Here is a 21962-nt window from a genome sequence, read left to right as displayed (position 1 = left end):
CTAGCTAGAGAGCTATGCTATCTTAGCTTCTGCGTGTCTCTGTTAGCATAAGTACATTGATACTGTCATCTCTCCATCTCCACCAGCACACACACATGGGAATCGAGGGAGGGGGGGGGCGAGAGAGAGAGAGAGAGAGAGGGGAGAGAGAGAGAGAGAGAGAGAGAGAGAGAGAGAGAGAGAGAGGAAGGAGGATCAAGAGGTCCCCGTGATGCGTGCCGCTGGAGGTAGGGCTCGCCATGGATGGAGCGCGCGGCGTACTACGTGGTGGGGGAAGATCTAGCTGCTTAGCTAGCCATGCCAGCCAGCCACGCAGCTAGGTTAGCTAGGGCACGCATTGAGTAATGGTCGTTGTTCAAAGGTGAGTAGGGGACCCCTTGGTGAAGGCGACAGATCAGTCCAGCACTACAGCATGAGAGAGTGGAGAAAGCGAGATGGAGAAGGTAGTACTACCAGTGCAATTGCACATGTATTATGGTGCTGTATGTGCATGCATCCTCCACAGAGGCATCGATACTACTCCTTTCGTCTATCAAATGCAACTTGTACGGCTTCAGCTATTGTAATGATAGTTAATACTGGTTTACAATTTTTTTCTTATGCTTTGAGCAAGTGGCAATTTCCTCATCGATGATTAATATCTTGGCGCATGTATGGTTCACAACTATTTTTTTCTATTGTTTTGCCTTGATTTTTTCTATTTGATACTCTTCTAGAATTTTTCTTTTCTTTTTGCCTTGGTAACCTCGATATCCATAACTTGTGGAAATTATAAACAGGGCCACAATAGCATTCTCTATTCCTTTTATTTTTTTATCACGTCCAGCTTGGCTTCTCAAAATGATGAGTTATATATAAGATTATTTTTAGTTGTTATTCTTCGGATGTTATTTTTATATTAGCAGCTACTACATCAATACTCCATCTTCTTTCTTGCATCTAGAGCAAGAAATTTCTTGCTAACGATCAATACCTTGATGCATCTCTAGTTCATGGAGCATCATGAAACGTACCTACCCTACTTTATACTCCATTAAAATTATTTTTGGACCTGTTTAGATTGACCTCCATAGTTCATGTACATCAGGATGCAGAACTTCCCACCTTAATATCCGCATGCTTTTTATTAGCTATGAACCTTGGCCTCCATAGCTAGTGTAGTGCATTATTTTGCGCTTTATGTCTCACCTTTGAATTGATATACCATTATTCTTAGTATGGTTCCTCTATGGTGCACACCTCCTCCATCTTGATCTTCTGGGTATTCATGTTCGCACTCATCATGGCAAGCTTTACCCGCATCTCGATTATGATGCCTCATTTACTTTTGTGGCATCTTGATCTTGGCAAATAAAATTTCATATCCTTAAAAAATCGCTTGATCGTAACACCACGCTAGAATTAAAATTATAATGCTCTCTCTCTCTCTCTCTCTCTCTCTCTCTCTCTCAGCCACAATGATTGTTTCATATTATAATTCTAACTTTAGCTTAACTTGATCTTAACATATACAATCTCTTTATTTAGATATTTCAGGATAATGTATTTTAGAGATGTTGTTGTATGCTAGTATTTACTTTCCAAGTTTATTAGTAAGAGGAGATTGGTTCATTTCCTCCCTAGAATTGCATCTTAAAGTCATCAAGCCATGTATTTCCTCTACAATTCATAGTATAAGCTTTCTAAATTTCATCACTATTATCATGCTTTCGTTTCTAATCCATATCCATGATCACTGAGCTACGACTAGCCTCTGTAAATAAAATGGAGCTGGAGCTATTTCCACTTCAAAATGAAAAAAGATCGAGCCCTCACATCAATCAACTAAAGTGATTTCCATTCTGCTCTCTCTCTCTCTCTCTAACCATATATATGTTGGGGGGAGGGGATCATTCCACATTCATTTATCTTTGGATACTTTGCATAGGAAATCTCCAACCATGTCATATCTATGGGTTGAATTAAATTCACGTCTTTGGTGAAATTTAGTTTAGACTCCCTAAATTGGTTAGCCGAAGTAATATCTGCTCGTTTTGCCCAATATTTTTGTTATCGGTTGAATCTTACCAGCATTTAGGAGAAATCGAGTTCATACTCCCTAAATCGATCAATCGAAATCACATCTGCTCATCTTGCATAGCTACCTGCATGTTCTCCGGACACTAATAGGGTGAGTATACCCGCAGTTGGTTCATATCGTCTCCTTCTATTTCTCATCCCCCATGTTGCTCACTTGCATCTCACCGCCTGAAGATTTTTTTTTGAAAGACCTGGACAATAAAGTCTAGCATTCATAATAAGGAGGAAAAGAGTTTATAGAGGCGCCAGAGGCACCGCCAAGACCAATTTCCTGCCCAGGCAGAGCATTGGGCTGGCCATAAAGAAGAAATGACTACTCGCAAAAAAGATTTTTGATGAATCAAATGTATCAATCTCTACTTGCCTAGATCTATTCGAATTCTCGAATAAATCTAGAACGTACCCTTTTGTGGAATTGCGGGAACTAATTAAAGAAGATTGAAAACGTGCCAGACGAAAATAGGCGATGAAAATAGGCGATGATTCACTAAATAACTTAGCATGCTCCATAGTTAGTTTGACTGACACATATATTTACCCTTCCTATGTCGGAAGGAAACCTTGGTATGCATAATTTATTCATTCACCTTTTCATCTGCTTCTTTATTTGACTTTTATATCTCGCTTGCTTTGCTTAGTTGCTACCTCTGGTACATCACTCCTTTGCATTTATGATGTTCCATGGTTCTAGCGAGGTGCTTGATCTATTTGTTATCTTACGTGCCTCAATTCCGTGTATTTAACTTATCACAAAATTATTACTTATCCCATTTATCAAGTTTATTAGGCCCTAGCTGTTACAGCAAAATATGTTACCATTTTCCCCTCTTTTCTTAGCTAATTGATAATGGGTAGATTTGTAGTTGTTTAAGTGATGTGATATCTTGCATGTTCCAAGGAACGTGATTTTTTTTATCCATTTAGTATTCCAATTTTGATATATAAGACACTTATTATTTAAGTTTAGAATTTATGTATTTATTATTAGTCGTCCTAGATATGAATTATTTAGATTAGTTTAGACCATGAGATCTTCATAGTTTAACTCACATTTAGTTATTTATTATTTGTATTTGACCAATACTATTTATTTAGCTATTTTTCTTCCTAATCTACTTCTTAATAGCTCTACAATTCAACTACTATTTTTTCTATTAATTCTTGAAATTATATATGTATTAGTCGTGTTCATTATGGACTTAATTTAACTCAAATTTAATTATTTTTATTTTTATTTGAACTATATTATTTATTTAGCTATTTGCCATCCAAATTTGCTTCTTAATTGCTATACAAATCAACTTCTATTTTTTTCTATTAATTGTTGAATTTATATATTTGTTAGTCGTGTTCGATAGGGACTCTTTAGTCAACTGCTAAGTTTTTATTTTTTATTTCAAATTTAGCTATTTACTAATTGTATCCGGCATCAACTCTTTGGTTATGTTCTAATTTTCTTTAATTTTTAAATCTAAAATTAGCTATTTATTAATCGTATTTGATATGGACTCTTGAGTTAGTTAGACCATTAGATCTTTATAAAATCCGACGATGCAAATACTTCTATCTTTTAGATTAACGTGGGAATTTCTAGATCCTTTCGGCGAACATGGTGACTTCTTTTAACACTTCCTTATTAATATAATTGATTTCCAAGTAGATTTTGATTATTACTTGTTCTTAAAGTATATTATTGTCAACATGCATTAAATCATTTGTGAAGGCGACAAATCAGCATGTATCATCCTAATAAAAATTAAACCACCTTGTCGAATGCAACTTAATTTTGCACACTAAATACATTAATGTGCTCGATGAATCTAATCTTGGTATGTTCAATTTTTCCAAGTTTATCATATAATGGGCTCCATCCTGTGCTTGCTTTTTTTTATGGTTATTTGTGTTCGTCTTCGTTCACTCATATGGCATATGTTGTCTCTTTCTTAGGTGTTCTAATAAATTTAGCATGAGCAGATGTTGCCACTTGTCATATATGATTTCAATATAGAATCATAACCCACTTGGTTAGCTTACTTGCGGTAGAATCTTTAGTGATAGGGAATTGCATTTACGGCTAACTATTCTTTAGTGATAGGTTTGATAACGAAACGTCTATAGTGACTTCGTCAATATCAATATCAATATATATATATATATATATATAAACATTGAGGATATGTCCTGATTGCTGCATCCTTTGTTCTAGCCATTTCCATAGAATATATTTGTGCTCTAAGCAATGTCGCTCAATGAGTTCGGAACGACTCCTCTATCCAAAATATATGACTTCCACTATCAAAACATGACTGCCGGAGGAGTATCCAATCTTGAACTGAAGCTTACTCGACCATTACTACCCTGGCTGTTTTAATGAGGGGCATGAAAGATTTCCCCCTCTATTAATTTGTCCTAAAATGACTTGCCTGCATATTTTGAGACAGACTTTTTCCCGTCCCCGATCCCAAAATTCAGTTCACCAATTCTCGATACAATACACCTCGGTAGCAGCTAGCCTTTTCGAAGCACCGAATCAGTCAGTCGATGCGACCTTGATCTCTCGTGGTTAGCTGTAGCGCCTGGCAGTTGCAGCTTTGTACCCCCTGGACTGGAGGGATCAATGGTCAGCCGCAGCGCAGACACGCAGGCTCAACGGAAAGAAAATCCCAATGCAAGAACGTCGTAGCGCCTGCACCGTACTCCGCCCTGCTGCTCACGCGCTACTAGCTAGCTAGGCGCCTACTCCCGCGGCCCGTCCGCAACGATCCACCGCCGCCACCGCGGCACCGAGACTCCAGCTCGAGCCGCCGTGTCCGCGCGCGCGCGTGACGCCGCCCCCGCGCGGTGCGGTGCCATCCACCCCACGCCGCCGCTGCACACGCGGCCAGGACACGTAGCGCCTAGCGCGTGGCGCCCGGCCGGCCGGCCCACACCCCTCGCGTGGGCGCCTGGCGGTGGGCCCCGGATCTCGGCCTATGTCCCTGCCTCTTCAGCCCAGCAGCAGACGCCAGCGGCGCAGCGCGTCATCATCGTCATCGACAGCGCGGGGGCACAATGCCGCCGGCTCTCTCGCGTCCTGCCGCGCGCGGCTGCGCCTCCTGCCGGCCCGCAGGCCGCAGCCAGCTCCCTCTCCTGGCTCCTGCTGTGGTGGTGGGGATGCCGGCCGCGGCTGCCGCTCGCGCGGGCCGCGCCAGCCGGCTAGGAGACGATACATCATCAACATGCTCCTGTCCTGTGCAGCAGATCACAGGCGGGGCGCTGTACGTACGGTTGAGGAGCAGAGCCTTCCGGATCTTTCTGTTGTACGCCTCCTGTACTGTAGCCTCTGTAGGTGCTGTGCTGTACGCCTGTACGTACGGGGGTACGTTCGTCCAGCGGCCGGTGCCGCCATGGCCATACGCGATGGCATGCTCTGCTGCCGCCTGCCAGCTGGTCCGAGTGGCGTCCGTGTTTCTGAGCGTCCTCGATCAGGTCCCCTCTAGGGTCAACGTAGCCCCTGCCCGTGCTCCTCCGGTCCTTCCCGTCTGGGCTGCCTGAACGGATGGATGAACCTACAGCAGTAGCTTCGATCCTTGCATCGCACTACGTCTCCGTATCATACGTGAGCGACAAAGCTGTGAGCTGTGTGCGTCAATAGTGCAGCTGCCTGCCCGCAGCGAGTGATCTACGCCGCCGGCTGTGCTTGTGCCGTCGTCATCATCCATCGGTCCATCGCCAAGTTCTCACCCCAAAAAAAAACGGCGTCAGGGCACCCAGGTTCCGTCCTGGAAGTGCTGGAAGCGATCTGATGGATGGACACGTGAACGAGATCGATCTTCTGTTGTGGGTCGTCGTTGTACCTTCTGTGGCGGACCGCAACAGGATCATTCCCCCAGGTCGGAGTCGGGACCCTGACCGTGCCCAACTTAAATGGAAACCGGCCGCATGGCTGCTTACACAAGTTGCGAGCCGCATTCATGTCACGGTGAATCGGAGATTTTACTCTCTCTGGATTTTTTTTTAAGGAATCAGGCAGAAGGCTGCCGATTATATTAAGATAAAATTTAGACCAGTTAATATAATAAATAAAAGAAAAAACAATATGAGCAGATTGGATTGGAACATCAACGCATACTTAACTCAATTGAACTATCATTGAGATATTGACATGATCCGCAGCAACCGTGGCCGGCCGGATTGGGACATCGACACAAACCATACGACAACACTCCACGCAACTCAAACTCAGCCATACTAGCCGGTTTCCACGGAGCGCCAACCCTGCAGTACCCAAACCATTGCCACCACCACTACTACCTTCTTTTTTGTATTTTCACTTTTATAAGAAAGAAAGGAAAGAGAGGAAGGGAAGAGGCGCCCTGCCACACCTGAGCTACCTGAGCAACGAAAGCTGAAACCACCATGCCGGAAAATGCCCTATGTCGCCTTTAGGAAGGATACGACGCTAGAAGCACTGTCGACCGAAGCCAAAGTCCGTGCTAGAGATGCCCGACATCATCTTCAGGAAGGACACGATGCCAATGACGCCGTCGACGCCGTCCCATGGAGGGATGAGTTTTCACCCGCATCGTCACCGCAGTGTAAAGAGACGGCCGGCGCCTCCAGCCCCACCACCATAGCGCTGCTGGTGCGCGTCCACAAGGCGGCAGCAAACAACGCCACCACGGCGATGTTGGCATACACCTGAGAAAGCCGCCGCCAGCCACACCATCGCGGCGTCGTCGACACACCGCTGCACAAACCCGGTAGACTCCGCAGACTGTCGCGCCAACTACAATGCCGCCGCCAGCCACAACTCCACCTGCTAGCCCGCAAAGCTATGTAAATAGTATTCACTCCGTTTCAAATTATAGTATTTCTAAATGCATAGTTTTTATTATGCATCAGATGTACACTATATCTAGATACATAGCAAAAATTATACACTTAGAAACGCTAAAACAATCTAAAATTTGAAACGGAGGAGGAAGTACCAGCGTACCGGCTCTACTCCAGAGCTATTCACATATAGGGGTAAAAAGGACCTCAAATTTTAGTCTAGCCGAACTCTAATCTAATACAATCTTAAACTAAAAATATATAAATAAGAATCAAGTTGAATTGTAAAAAAGCACTGATACCATAATCGTTAACACCCTATTTACATACCAGAACTAGACGGCACAGTAAAAACTACAAACAAACACACAATCTGAAACATGTCAAGTAGCTGCAGAACCGCAGATCAACAAAAGCACGGTGAAAGGCCTGCACAGCTAACTGAAGAAAGAGCGATAAGAACAGCAATATTAATACAAGAAACCAATCGCAACATCCACATTTTGCCGGAAGTAAATATATACAATAGTTCATGTCAACTCCAGTACATACAAGTATCACTTTTAGTTAACTTCTGGATACATCCACACAGATAGAGCAGATGGTTGTTCTACATGATCACCAGTTATGCAGATTATTGGACAAACAGAAAAGGTGGGAAAAGGGAGGATATGTAATAGCATATTTACAAGCAGCATCAGCACTTCAAGGCAGCATGAGCTCAAACAATAGCGTTTCAGTTTATGGCTTGTTTCTGCTGCCTATTTGCCTGGATGGAAGAAGTTCTCCTTCAGCACATGCTCCCATTCTGAGGGTGTACTGCCATACTGGTGACCTGGAGAGGAGATTAGGTGCGTCTCATGAGACCCTTCTGTGCAAACATGAGAGTTGCCAGCGGTTTCAAGCAACACATGGTTTTCAACATGTACTGCGCCTTCAATGTTCCCTTCATCAGATGTAGCTTTGCACCTCTTGGGGGTAGATGCATCTGCGGAACCACCTATCTCGTTGTTCTCCCCAGCACAGGTTCCATCACCAGATGTGTCTATGCCACCAATTGAATCTTTTCCTCCCAAGCAATGTGCCACATCGTCAGACAGAATAAGCTTCCAGCACTGCTCCGCGGGTACTTTAGTGTTGGTAATGCCTCCATTGGCCATGACACTAAGGTCAACCTCATTCAATGGACCAATACATACTTCTTCCTGCTCCTTGCTGTTATCACCCATTGAGATTATATTATCAGGTCGGGACTTCAAAATTCTCAGCCTAGCCATAACAGCATCATCAACCCCACCTTCTACAGTTTTGATTTCATCGAGTGGTTGCTTACTGCTCTCCTGATCCAAAAAGGTTACATTATTAGGACGGGACTCCAAAATTCTCAGCCTAGCCATAACAGCATCATCAACATTATCTTCTTTGTTTGTACTTGCATCTAGCTGGTGCTTGATGCTTTCCTGACTCGACAAGGTTATACTGTCGGGACGGGACTTCAAAACTTTCAGCCTAGCCAAAACAGCATCTTCAACTGCATTTGATTTCTTGCTCGCTTCTTGCTGCTCCTCACAGTCAATCTCACCAAAGGAGTTAACATTATCTAAACGAGACTGCAAAACTTTAAACCGGGCAAACACATCAGCATCACCACCATTGAAAACGCTCCTATTTACAACAGGAGATTGCCTGTCACCAGAATCTCCTCCCTGGCCCTGCAAGGCCACAGTGCATGTAAAGCTTTCTTTCCCACGGTTTTGTGGTTTACCACTGGATATGGATGAGTTGGAGTCTTTACTGCCTCCCAATGAGTCAGGAACTGCATTGGCAAAAGATATAAATCTATTAAGAAAATTTCAGCATACACAGAATATCCTAGAACCATTTGAATATTATTCATAATCCCATCTTGGTACCTTTTAGTGTGCTGTTGTGACCTTTCTCTGTCGCGAGCTTCATACGAGCATGTTGAAGGTCATATTTGAGTTTACACGCTGAAGCTTCTGCTTCAATCCACAAGTTTCTGTAGATTGAAGCCTGAGAAACCTCAGTGTCGTCAGGCAACTTATTGTCCAGGTGACTAGTAAGAACCTGAAAAGAAAAGTTTAATGTAAAGTACATACTGGAGAAGAAATGATGGTACTAATTCAAATTAAACAGAAGCATGATGTTCCAAATAGTGGCTAAAGTTACCTGTGAAACAGTGGTCTTAAATTCTGAATCAGAATTCTCCTGTGCCGAGCATGCATGCATTTCCATCGATAAGTTGTTCCTTGCACAATTAATATTTTTGAATTTCATTTGACTCGAGTTGCACAAGCCATCATCATTTTTTTGTTCAACCTTGGAGAAGACAGATAAACAGAAATGAGTCAACACTCGAAACAAACAGGGGGGTTTATCTATATTTAATGTCTGGGGACTGGAAAACACCATAATACACCCATTTCTTGATTCATAATATAAGTTTGTGCCACATTACATCTTGGAATACTATTAAACAATGTATAAGAGACATCATATAAAAGCCTTTCAAGATCATACCTTGCTTCTTTTCAAACTGGCAGCTGCAAGATTTTGAATAACTGACTGCAGAAGCTCCTCCTCATCTTCCAGCAACGAAGAACCACCCTTGCAGGTCGATAGAAGCACCACCGACAAATTGTGCATTAGTTTCAGAAATATTGCCCGAGTGCTAGAGCTTGAGTCGCAAGACATATTCAGCATATTCCCCTCAACAACTGGAAAACATTGAGAAGGACCTTCACCTCTTTTCTGTGTGCTTTCTTCTCTCTCCACTACTACAGAAGAACCATGTCCATGTGGACTTCCAGTTGTCAAACGATCAGCATCAACTCTAGGATTAGTAGCAATAGGATTTAACACACTTTTACTCATAACTTCATTAATGCTTGCTGGAAGGCTGCCATCGTGTTCACCCAAAAGTTTGGGTTTGCTAGCAGGACAAGCACTTTCCAGTTGACTCAAAGATATCACATTCTTAGAATCTTCTCTAGAATCATAGAATCTCTGTGTTCTGCCATGTTCTTTGTAAGGCAGATAGCTAGCATGAGTAGCCATGTCACTATGAACCTTGGCATCGACTGGTGGTACTTCTTTATGATCTTCAGAGTTTTTACATCTTGCAAGCGACTTGAACGCCTTAAAAGGGTCATTCTCAGAACCTGATGCTTCCTGGCGTTCGAGGAATCGCCCTGGATACTCAGAACTCAACTCAGGAACCTTCTGGCTTTGATGTGAACTGATGTAGCCTACTGTTCCTATCACAGTATGAGGAGCATCATTCTTTTCCATGATACCAAATGAAGGCTGGTATGAACCTGGTGTGCCCTTCCAACAAGGTGAATCAACACTGGTGTTATTAACCTCAAGCAACTCGGATGAAAGGTCACGAGGCTGAACAAATCCAACCTCAGTTGAAGAAAGCTTGGAATTGAAACTTCCCAAATCATGTTTCGTTTCAGCAGACTCTTGCATAGGCCTCCCATTCCCTAAATGCTCAGAACCAGCATGGTTCTCTCCAAGAGAACTGAGGGGATAGTTACCCACAGTTGCCACATCGTCAGAGTTGCTCCATTTTCCATGCTGTTTATCAGCAGTTTGATATCCAAGATCCTTTTGCTCATTCCACACGCAATCAAAATAATCAAGATTGATTCTACAAGGATTCATATATGAAGAAAAGGAGAAGGAATTCCCCCCAATAGTGTCATTCATCAATGGAACTGCTGCTTTGGCCATTTCAGATGAATCAACATATCGTGTAGAAAAGATGTGAGGTTGTGCTTCTGCTGAACATGACGAAAGCTGTGTCATGTATTTGTCATACGTAGAACCAAAACGATATTGCATTAAATCCTGACGTGGGGGATAACCTGTGTCCTCGGCACCTGAACGATCAAGCAATTTACTCACAAAGGCATTCTGTTGCTGATGAAACACTGATGATCCAAAATCATTACTGAGGGCCTCTGAACTTTCTGGGCAGGTTCCTGGCTGCTTCTCACTTATCGAGTTTGAGGTCTCTGATCTCAGGGAACGTGCACCCACAAAGTTGCTGAAGTGGTTCCTTGAGTATATGCCATAGGGACTGCTATGCGAAGCCTCACCTATAATATGTTCAGCATTGCCAGAAATCATGAAACAATCAGAAAGGAGTACGGCCATGGTTCAGTTCAAGTCACATAACTATGCATACCAAATAAAGGATATACTCCCTGCAACTTGTATAATGCACATGTTTATACTGCTGCATAAATATAAAGCAATCCTACGTATCTAAAGAGGTGTTATTTTCTTACCATTTAATAACATGCAGCACAGTTTTTATGTTGCAACTGCCGGACTTTGCCCCCACTCTAAGTAGTGAGTGTTTGGAAATTGTCATATACAAATGCTAAATATCCAGTTAAAATGTTATTGACAAAGCCCAGCATCATCTTCCCCTAGCACCCAACCACAGAAAACCAAAAGGCTAATCTACCTGGCAAGCTTAAGTTATCCATCCCAAACTGTAAAATTGAAAAGGCGCTAATCTAGCTGGGAAGCTTCAGTAGTTCAGTCATCCATCCCAAACTGTAAAATTAGAAAGGCACTAATCGAACAGGTATGCTTCAGCTATCCATCCCAAAATGTAGAATTCAAAAGGCGCTAATATAGCCTGGAAGCTTCAGTTATCCATCCCAAAATGTAGAATTGAAAAGGCGCTAATATAGCCAGGAAGCTTCAGTTACCCATTCCAAACTGTAAAATTGAAAATGCCCTAATATAGCTGGGAAGCTTTAGTTATCCACTCGAAACTGAATTGAAAAGAGCTTCAGTTATCCATTCCAAACTGTATTGAAAAGCATGTTCTCTCTGACCCCACCCACCCACCCCCCCCCCCAAAAAAAAAGAAACTGAACACGCTGGTTTATCTAAGTACAGCATACTAATTGTGGGATATCAATCACGCACAGATATACTGGTATAACGTTTGGGTCAAGCCACCGCAACGTCTCACCTTGCAATCACATGAATTGCACGCAACACATGAAACAAAAGGCAATACCCAGATGCAACTCCCAAGCCATCGCATCGCATCTAGCACCTACCGATCACACGTGAACAAGTGTGGGCCCTTGACACCGACACACGGAGGCAGGGGTCGTTCTGTTACCTTGATAGCCCGGCGGCGTGGCGGCGGGAGCCATGTAGCTCGCGGGAGGCTCCATCCACGACGTGCCCGCCCAGTCCCCGCCCGCGGCGTAGACGGACGGTGCGGTGGGCAGATCGCGGCCGGGGCCCACCGGATGGGCGGGCGGGAAGGGCGCGGCGGAGGGGGAGAGGGAGGAGGAGAAGGCCGTGCGCTGAGGCGGAGGCGGCGGGGAGCGCCGGTGGTCGCCGGAGTAGGGCAGCATCGCGCCTGGGCTGGCGGTGGCGGTGCGGATGGGGAAAGTGGCACGGGGTTTGGGCAGGGAGGACGATGGAGTGTGGCGTACGATGGTGGCGAGGTGAGGTCTGGTGCGCAACGTGTGCGTCTCCGGGTGGGGGTGGAGACTGGTGTGGTCCGGCGAGTAGATGGGCCCTAAATAGGCCGTAGTAGGTGGAGCCCAGCACAACAAGGAATCACGCATCCTTTGGGCCAGGCCGTATTTGTAGCATTTGATCGAGGAGATTGTGAAACCTCCTGAGCCCTGCCCACTTTGCTTTTTTATTGTTAATATCAAATATGCACGTATTTTGCTACGGATTAAACCTTCTAGATATACCATCATACTATTTTATGTAACGTAATTATAGGAAGGTTAATTTCTAAAATAAACATTTATAAAACGGTTATGTTGGGCCGGGGAGACCATAAGGAGCCAAGGTTGTTCCATCACACTGACGGCTAGTGCGCGTGGATGCAAATGCACAACGGTCAACCTACTCTGATCAGATATAGATTTGATCATGGATCGTCCAACCTGAAAAATCAGATCTCTAGGAAAAACCGGTCCGACCGGTACGTGGGCCGGACTCAGGCCGAAATTTACAACCCGCTATAAAAACCGGACTAGGGCACGGGATTTTTTAAAACCTAAATCTAACCAGATCTAACCCGAAAATTGTAAAAAAAATAGATATATTACCTAACCTGATCCAACCCGACCTGACCACGCGTCAGGCTGGATCCGGGTCAAGAAATCCAACCCGATAATCAGGTCGGATTCAGGTTGAAGAAAAACCGGATTTGTTTTAACCCGACCCAACAAAATAATCAGACCTAGTCATATATAGGTAGAGGTGTGCTTTGAGTGCAGAGTAATAAGGTCGTCGGGTGGTTGTGCATGCATGCAGACGAGCGTGTCATGGTAAACGCCGCTGTTGATGGTGGTGATTGTTGTTGGTGCCAAGCGCCAATTTGCCAAAGCATCCAGGTCTGCTGTGTTTGCCTACTTCCTCCATTCTGAAATAAATGCACTTCTAGAGTTTGGATGAAGATATCAATATTAGTGAGAAATTATATATATACTCCTATAAAAATACAATTATTGCATTTTGGAAGAAAAGAAAGTAGAAAAAGATAACAAAAGTTAGGTGGTCCTATTTCTAGATGTGCACTTATTTTAGAACAAATTTTGAACTTTAGAAATACACTTATTATAAGACGGAGAAAGCACCTCTTACAATGATGAGCAAAGAATGCGCTTATTAGGAGACGGAGGGAGTACCGATCTTCTTTTTTAGAATGATGAGCTTCCTGATGGATAACTCCACGCACGTGGCATGCAAGGTATGTTTGGTTGTATGTCTAAAGTGTCAAAAATTGCCACACATTTTCTATTACACCTGACTAAGGTTAGCCGCTGAAATTCTGCGCCACATCTTGACATGTCTAAGAGAATCTTGCCACACTTTTATAAGTCATTGACGAGTGGAATCTACACAATAGAAGAAAAATCTTGACACAAATATGGATACAAACCAAACGCACGCCTAACTTGATCAAACCTGCCTAATTTTAGCCTTGGCAAACTGTGCCAACTGGCGCAACGTGCACACACACAGCTGCCCGCTTGGCTACAGCTCGCCTGGCGCACGCGCACGTAGCCGACGCCGCGACCCGCGCCTGCTGCGTGCTGGCCGGCATGGGTCCGCCCTCGCGCTGGCTTGGCTCGGCCCGTCCCTGACCTGCAGCGATGGGTGGGGATCGGAGCACTCGATCGAACGGATAGTGAGGCCGCGGGAAAGGAGAAGCGTTTGGCCTATCGAAGGATAATAAAGCCAAACCTAAAACGGACCAAGGCTTTAGAAATAGGTAAAAATTAGTAGAGCTATAAGGTTTGCTAAAAAAAGAGTAGAGCTACAAGGGCCATTCACTTGATGATAAGCTACCTCTTGCAGTCGCACTGCGTATCTTGTTCCCAATTCTAACGGACTAGAACATGGTGGTTCACTTAGAGAAAAGTAGCTTGGATCTGAAGGTGGCGCATATGCCAGTCTGGTGAAGATCTGGTGATAAATTAAGATATTGTATGGTGAGATAGAAAAGATCAAATAGGCTGCGTGGCCAGTTGCAGAAAACAGAAAAAGCTTGGGATGCAGGCATGCATGGGCGAAATTGCTTCGTCAGTAAGTCTGAATCCGTTGCCAGCTTTATCCTGTTCTCTCCTGCTTTTCAATTACTATACTGTTACTATTCGCCCTCTAGATATAGAGGAAAAAAATGCCAAGCACCGTGCTCGTATTATTTCTCCAAAAGGATTCTCCTTTCCCCTGTCGCAAATCCACCTTTTATTGTCGGTTCAGGTCAGATTCGTGACGGGGACCAGGGTTAGGTTCACCGTGGCTCTTTGAAACCGAGCATGCACCTTCCTTGACTATGCTGCTGGCTTTGAAGTTAGAATCTCTTTCGTTCAAACAAATGTTACGAAAATGTAAGATGTTACAAAATAGATGACAAAGAATAACGAAGAAGAACCGATCAGATTTAACGTGGAAAATCCCTTCAAAGTAGAAGGGAAAAAACCACGGGCGCCAGCCAGCAAAACTTCACCATATCGAGTGCGGTTACAAACGCTGGGGATTTACAATGATCTTTCTGTATCCCGAACGGCGGCTTACAAGAGATATATATATGGAAACCCTAATCAATCTATCGCTCCGACCCAGCCTCCGGCGACGGGCCTCCGTTTCGCTACGTCCGAAGTCGGACTTTATACGTATATAGATGAATTTGGATCACAACTTAATATAAGATACGAAATCTGCCAGTAGTTCAAACACGCGAGCAGCTCAAAAAGGATGTATGGTGCGTCACAGTCTATTTCTCAGTCAGTAGTAAATTCGGAAGGAAAATGATACTATTTAACACCCACAATTTGCAGAAAGCACAAACCCTTCTTTAAGAAAATACCAATCTCGTGAACCTTCTCTAACCTTGTTTCTTTTCTTGGCGACTCTTCTCAACCATGTTGAGTCTACGGAGATGGCCAAAACATTCACAAAATTCTCTTCAACAACTATATAACATTTTCTCCATATTCTTGCACGTGAGACCGACACTGGGAAGCCAAGCACTGACATGGACATGTAGAAAGGAAGAGCTGTGCAGATCCACTCCTGGCAAGGACACCGTTTCCTAATGTAATTTTCTTGCTTCGACCAAGGAGCCTATATAAAACAAGACCAAACGTTCGGTTCCACTATTTCGTACCAAGCGCGAGTGCGAAAGCCACGCGCATGGGGGACGTGGTCTCCGACCTGGTGCTGTCCTTCTTCTGCTGCTGCTTCTACGCTCCAGGCGACCTCCGCGGCGGCGCGCACCACTACGGCGGCGGCCACGCCCACCCGGGCGGCCGCAATGCGGCGTGCCGCCACCGCGGCGCCGGCGGCCGGAGCAGGCGTGTGTCCCTGCAGGTGCGCAAGCTCACTCTGAATCATCTCGACCGTTTCTTCTGCAGCTCATGTGAAGCTCGATCCTGAAATCCAGACGGTGGAGCTCAAGGTCCGGATGTGCTGCGAGGGCTGCGAGCGTGTGGTAAGACAAGCTCTCCAAAACCTCCGAGGTATGGCTCTCACTTCTGCTCCCGAACACGTGAAGATCGTGTGGCCCAAGTGACTAGATCTGAGTCGTGTGATGTGGCTGCTGATGCCAGGAGTGGACAGCATAGAGGTGAGCGTGCCGATGGAGAAGGTGACAGTGACGGGGTACGTGGACCGGGCGCAGGTGCTGCGCGAGGTGCGGCGGAGCGGGAAGAAGGCGGAGTTCTGGCCGAGCGGCGGCGCGGCGCTGTGGTTCACGTCCCCGAGGAGCTACTTCCGCGACGACGGCGGCTCGTACCGCCGCGACAGCTACAACTACCGCCGCCACGGGTACAGCGATGGCGACCGGCATGGGCGCATGCGCGAGCCCACCCGCAGCGCCGGGCCCGCCGGCAACATGTTCAACGACGACGACGTCAACGCCGCCTGCCGGATCATGTGATGTACAGCCGTGAGCGACGACGAGGATCTTGCCCGTTGCTCTTCTTGTTTTGGGCATGGATTTTTTTGGGAAAATGTTTAGGGTTTTTTTTTATCATGGGCTCAGCCCAATGGATCGTGAGATAGTCGTGGGCTTCTGGTTGTAATGGCCCATTACCCGGGAGCTCCCCGTGCTGAAATCTTTCTACACTTTCCTTAATTTGAGCTAAGAAGTCAGAACTGATCGATATTCGATCCAATTTGATGTTACACGGATGGATCCACTTGTTCTTTATGGCCCCGTTACTCTCTCTCTCTCTCATTAGATATTGATGTTTATGATAAACTAATTAATTTATTTCTGAACAAATTAGCTTGTATTAAACGTTATATGTTTAAAAGAAATGGTTTTAAAAAATATATAACCTGATTAGATAAGTGAGATTACGATTCATATCCGTAAAGATAATAAAATCCCAAATAGATATGTGAGGAACGGTGCACGTAGCACAGAGGAATTGTTTTTTTTCCCTTTCTTCCATTCACACACACTGGTCGCCTTAGGGTTAGGATGTGTTTGGTTTCCATTCACAGGCATTGGTCGCCTTGGTCGTCTTCGGGTATGTTTGGTTGCTAGATCCAACTGGATTGGAACAGGTTCGATCAAGTTAGATCCACGTTTGGTTGGAAGTGTAGGTGGGTTGGTTCCAACTCGCATAGAAATGATGCAAGTTGGATTGGTCCCTCCAAAATGAAGGGACCATCTAAACCCACTTCCACTCCACGGGCTAGGAGGCGACAGTGGCACGGCTCGAGTGGAGCAGCAGGCAACAGTGTGAGGTCGGCCCGAGGCGGCTAGCTCCGCGCGGAGGAGCATCACGCGGCGGCCCGTGGTGGTCAGCATAGGTGGAGGGCGAGCGCGGCCTGGCACGGTGGAGGAGCAGCGTGCGGCGGCCCTCGGCGGTCGGCTTGGGTGGAGGACAAGTGAGGCCGGCTTTAGGTGGAGGGCGAGTGCAGCCTGGCTCGGCGGAGGAGCGGCGCGCGGCGGCTCTCAGTGGCCGGCTTGGCTGACTCCCCACTAGCAAATTTTTCATCACCTCCCTGAATAAATAAAAATAAAATTGTCTATCTGACCACGACGCGTCTGAACGTGGTCAAGCCCAAGGCGACGAGCGCGGCCACCGCACGGCACACAGCGGAAAGTTTTAAACCAATGTTCAAAATAGCAAGCGTCGCCGTTGAAGCTATGGGCCGAGAGCTCAGTCCGTTGTTAAGGCCCATGCCAGCCAGGCAGCCTGTGACCGAGCACGTTTAAATACTCACGGTATGACCCTACGGAGGAACATCCCCTTCCGAAATTCCCCACCTGCTCCGCTTCTCCCCGATTCCATCTTGTACGTTAAGGCTGTTCCCACCAGTTGTCCCATTCCGATAGGGAAAGAGCGCACCAATAGGCGTGAGGTCCGCGTGGTCCGTACTGCTATCGGAGAGGTGCTCCTAGCAGCTTGCGGAGGGTCTCCTGCATGCAGCTTCCTATTGTACCAGATGATATGCCCACCTCCATGTATCGTTTGATTACAGGTCCGAACAGATAGGATATAGGAAAGAGAAGGTATGGAAAAAGCAGCGGGAGAGAGAATTCCGTATTTCGAACGCGGGATGCGATCGCTGCTGTGGAAGCTACAGTGACCATCCTGCCTCACCCACGCCCGCACGCAACTCGAGGCCCAGGGGCCAGGGCTCGAAGCATCTCTCCTCGCCTCGGGGCTTCGCCTTCCTTCCTCCTCGCCTCCACGCGAACGAAACCGAAGCCCGAATCCAAATCAATCCGCCCCCCACACCCTCTCGTCGTCGAGGCCCGATCCGCCTTCCTCTCCGGAGACGCCTCCTCCTCCTGGTCGCGTCGCCCCCTTCCCCCCGCCCGTGGGTCGGCCGGTCCGGTGCCGATGAGGGGGTTGCTGGCGGTGGAGGCCGCGGGCGCGGCGGCCTCGTCGGCCTCGGTGCTCAACGGCGCCGTCGACTGGTAGCGCGACGTCAACGAGTCCCCGCTGTGGCAGGACCGCATCTTCCACGCGCTCGCCGTGCTCTACGACATCGTCTCCGCCGTCGCGCTGGTAAGCACACCTCCCACGCCCCCCTTTCGCTACCACGACCCCCCGTGCGGTCTGATCTATCAAAATTGCGCGATCAGATGGTGTTCCGCTCGATTGCCCGCGCTGGTTTGATCTGTGGGCGCGCAATTTTAAGGGAGCTGGGGACATTGTGGGAAGGGATTAGAGAGGGGCGGCACTGAGAGGTCCGGAATTCTGAATTCGCGGTGCTTGATTTCTCTGGCAGGTCCAATTGATCAGAATCGAGTGCAGGGTGCCTTTGTATGGCTGGACGACGCAGAAGGTGTTCCATTTCCTGAATTTCCTCATGAATGGCGGTGAGCGAAGCATTTCTGTTGTTTTGCTCTCATTGGCTTTTGTTGTTTGGTTTGGTGGACTAATCGATGTGAATGCTCGCCTCCCTGTTTGCAGTGCATTCGGTCGTGTTCATGCTGCGGTGCAATGTCCAACTCTTAGAGCCTGAACTTTGTTTCTGATTTCATGATTATTCTATTCTATACTGGTGTTATGAATTTGTTGGAGGAATGGAGTGATGGTTTGAAGCAATGCGGGGCCACAGATAATACAACATGTGCTTCTCGATATGCCTGGGCTTGCGTTCTTCACGACGTATGCACTTCTGGTGCTGTTCTGGACTTTATTACATGCTATAGTTGTCAACTCTCTGATATCTTGGTATGAACTGGAAAACGGTCACTCTGGTTTATTGTGTGATCCAAGACAAGCAAATCATTCTGTACTCATTTGGTGTCAATGAATTTCAGATAATTCTATGGTTGGTTTTGTGGTGGAAACCGGTTCGAGTTATGGTCATCATGTCAAAGATGTTCTTTGCAGGTAAGTACTTGTTTCCTTTCCCTTACGTGTCAACCCATCCATATGGACCATATATTCCGTGTCAATCATTGATTCTTGGCATTCATGGAGTGCGGTTGATTTTCATCTCATGTAGTAGTATTATATTGAGAACTTGGTAGAATTCTTTTTAGCAAATTTCAGATTGCTGTATCTGTTATTTCCTTACTGATAGGGACTGACATGAATACCACATGTAAAGCTGCATTAGACTTTGTCAACTTCTTGATCTTTTCAGCTGATGGTGTGTTATATGCTTTTCAGGTGTATCATTATTTGCAGCTCTCGGGTTTCTTCTCTATGGGGGAAGGTAGCATTTCTTTCTGGATGTGCGTTGCCCTAATGAATGATTATATTCACCACTCAAAACGTGGAACCATTGTTTGCTCTTTTTAACGGGTGTTGTCTGCTTATGTTGGTAAACTATAGTTCTGGACCACCTCTCCACTGAAAATTACAGAACCATGCTCTACATCTGTAACAAGCATTTTACAAGCAGCTCATTGCATACTGGGATGCAGATTTTCCCAGTGACAATACCCTTCCTTGTTCTTGATATTTGTAGGCGTGTTCTACCATTCTAAGGATGCATGTAGTACAGCTTAATCCTTCACTGACTGATATGGCACCTGATGTTCTGTCATTTTTCTGCAGGTTATTCCTGATGTTGCAGCGTTTCCCTGTAGAATCAAAGGAAGGCATAAGAAATTGCAGGAGGTACACTTTGTTTCTTTGGTCGGAAAACTTTTCAGGCATTTATATACAAATTATGCGCTAATACTGTATGCCTGTATCCCGTAATGCAGGTTGGCTATGTGACTACCATCTGCTTTTCTTGCTTCTTGATCAGATGCATCATGGTAAGCGGTTGCATTTTCTTCACACCAGTCTATGCTATTACCAGTTTATATTGGTACTTGGTAGGTAGGTGAGAGGAACCCACTAACTTTGCATGTATATTGCAGATGTGCCTTAATGCATTTGATAAAGCTGCAGATCTTGATGTTCTGAACCATCGGATCCTAAACTTCTTCTATTACTTGGTATGAATGTTGATAGTTAAGCTATTTGCCTTGTGAAGTTCTGCTTGCATCAATCAGTCATTCAGCTTGCCGATTTCGCTATGACCAAGTGGCATTTGGATATTAAGATATGGGCATAACTTAATCAACATCCATGCATGCAATTGTTATAGTTTATTATGTAGTATTCTTCAAATCAATGATAGATGCCATATAATACCTAGACTTGTGCTAATGTTAATGGTCAACTTACTTTGCTTAGTTTGACCTTTTAATGGTTTTTGCTGAGTGGAGAAATGTTGTGTGCCTTTCATGTTTCATCATGAACTTGCATGGCTAAGCAGCCTATTTCATTTATTTATACTGAGGTTCGTCACATTGGAAAATTTGGGAATCCTAATTTATATTTTGAGATAGAGCAAGTATATTTTTGAAAGAACAATAACTCGAAAGCATCCTGTGTGAACTCTGATTTACCATATATGTTTAATGGTTTACACCTACCGGTCCAGTAATTTTGTTTTGTCTAATTTACCGACTGACTTCACCTACCGCATTCCAGCTGGTTGAGATCGTGCCTTCAGCTCTGGTGCTCTTCATTCTACGGAAACTGCCTCCGAAGCGAGGGATCTTGCAGTACCACCCAATCCATTAGAGAGCAGGCCCTGGGCGACTGGCAAAATGTTTTCTCATGGATAGTCTATACAGCGTGGTAAAGGCAGAGTGAAAAGCTACCACCCTTGCCCCCGAGCTTGCCCAGCTTTTTATACGAGGAGAGGCTTTTTAGAATCCCAGGTTGCTATTGTGTGTAAAGATGCAATCCCCTCTTCAGATTTAGAAAATGTAACTTAAATAACTTTGTGCGTATCATCTGTACACATCAAAGCAATAGTTTGCATGTTTATTTCGCAGCAATGAGTCTGCACAGCTCCACTCACTACACCGAAGCAATGAAGCTGTGTAGAGGAGCGTCATACCTTCCGAAGTTTGCGAGGATATCGCTGGGCATGGCGATCAACGTATTCGTCTGCTCGCTAATAGCAGTGCACATGCAAAAATCGTCTAACCATGCACAACACCTGCTGACGCCCGGCTTCTTGCTCACGAACAACGGCGCGCTGCCGACCGGACCGGGTATTGCGTCAGCCTCATGCACGCAAGCAGTCCGCGGCCTCCAGCGCTGCCCGTCCGCTGACGCAACCCTGTAAGCTGCAGCAACAGCTGGTTCATGGTCCTGTAATTTTGATGACTCCCTTCTATGTTTTTGAGAAGTTTCTTCAATGCCATAAAAATTTTGTTCCATCTTCTCAATATCATTCCGTTGATGTTTCCGTCAGAGATGCGAAAAGGCGAGTTTACCCCTAACCCCACCTGTTAGTGCCCAAATACGGTGCGCGTATTTGGATTATTGCTCGCGAGTCGATCCGATTTCGATCGATGGTGGACGCAGATTTCTACGAGGAGCACGGCAGGCGTGACAGCTACTGCAAGGTGAGGCCGCTGGAGGCCTACGTCCTGGCGCACCATAACAACTCCTCCCCGACGACGTGCCAGTCCTCATACTCGCCGCCGCAGGAAGCCGCGGCCCCGCCGCCACCGTCCAACGCCAGCAACACGTCGTCGCCGTCGCCCG

At 45.8% G+C, this 21962-nt stretch overlaps 2 protein-coding genes and 1 pseudogene across 3 annotated transcripts; 2 read left to right on the top strand and 1 right to left on the bottom strand.

Annotated features, from left to right (window-relative positions):
- Positions 1–7364: 7364 nt before the first annotated feature.
- Positions 7365–12393, bottom strand: LOC112874536. Of its 2 annotated transcripts, XM_025937908.1 has the most exons (6): positions 12071–12393; positions 9436–11021; positions 9085–9234; positions 8808–8982; positions 8660–8710; positions 7365–8512 (listed from the first exon to the last, which is right to left on the bottom strand). In XM_025937908.1, exons 1-6 carry the CDS (start codon positions 12309–12311, stop codon positions 7656–7658), a joined length of 3060 nt encoding a protein of 1019 aa, XP_025793693.1. In that variant the 5' UTR covers positions 12312–12393; the 3' UTR covers positions 7365–7655. The 2 variants fall into 2 exon arrangements, with proteins under 2 accessions (XP_025793693.1, XP_025793692.1); XM_025937907.1 differs by having other exon boundaries at positions 7365–8710; positions 12071–12392.
- Positions 12394–15868: 3475 nt separating this feature from the next.
- Positions 15869–16608, top strand: LOC112877960 (heavy metal-associated isoprenylated plant protein 30-like). Its single transcript, XM_025942333.1, has 2 exons — positions 15869–15944; positions 16035–16608. Exons 1-2 carry the CDS (start codon positions 15890–15892, stop codon positions 16361–16363), a joined length of 384 nt encoding a protein of 127 aa, XP_025798118.1. The 5' UTR covers positions 15869–15889; the 3' UTR covers positions 16364–16608.
- A 1413-nt stretch (positions 16609–18021) lies between these two features.
- Positions 18022–21266, top strand: LOC112878340 (annotated as a pseudogene).
- The last annotated feature ends 696 nt before the right edge of the window (positions 21267–21962 follow it).

The sequence above is a fragment of the Panicum hallii genome, chromosome 9 (assembly GCF_002211085.1).
Source record: "Panicum hallii strain FIL2 chromosome 9, PHallii_v3.1, whole genome shotgun sequence".
Lineage (NCBI taxonomy): Eukaryota > Viridiplantae > Streptophyta > Magnoliopsida > Poales > Poaceae > Panicum > Panicum hallii.
Note: the sequence above shows the minus strand (reverse complement) of the source record. Positions and strands in the feature narration are given on the sequence as shown.

What these genes read in the sequence shown, in the direction of transcription:
- LOC112874536 (XM_025937907.1), bottom strand. Translation starts at nt 12,311, where the DNA reads ATGCTGCCCTACTCCGGCGACCACCGGCGCTCCCCGCCGCCTCCGCCT. An exon ending in CACGCCGCCGGGCTATCAAG is followed by an intron (nt 11,022 to 12,070) that starts GTAACAGAACGA and finishes AACATATTATAG; the next exon opens with GTGAGGCTTCGCATAGCAGT. An exon ending in TCACAACAGCACACTAAAAG is followed by an intron (nt 8,711 to 8,807) that starts GTACCAAGATGG and finishes TTGCCAATGCAG; the next exon opens with TTCCTGACTCATTGGGAGGC.
- LOC112877960 (XM_025942333.1), top strand. Translation starts at nt 15,890, where the DNA reads ATGTGCTGCGAGGGCTGCGAGCGTGTGGTAAGACAAGCTCTCCAAAAC. An exon ending in AGCTCTCCAAAACCTCCGAG is followed by an intron (nt 15,945 to 16,034) that starts GTATGGCTCTCA and finishes TGCTGATGCCAG; the next exon opens with GAGTGGACAGCATAGAGGTG.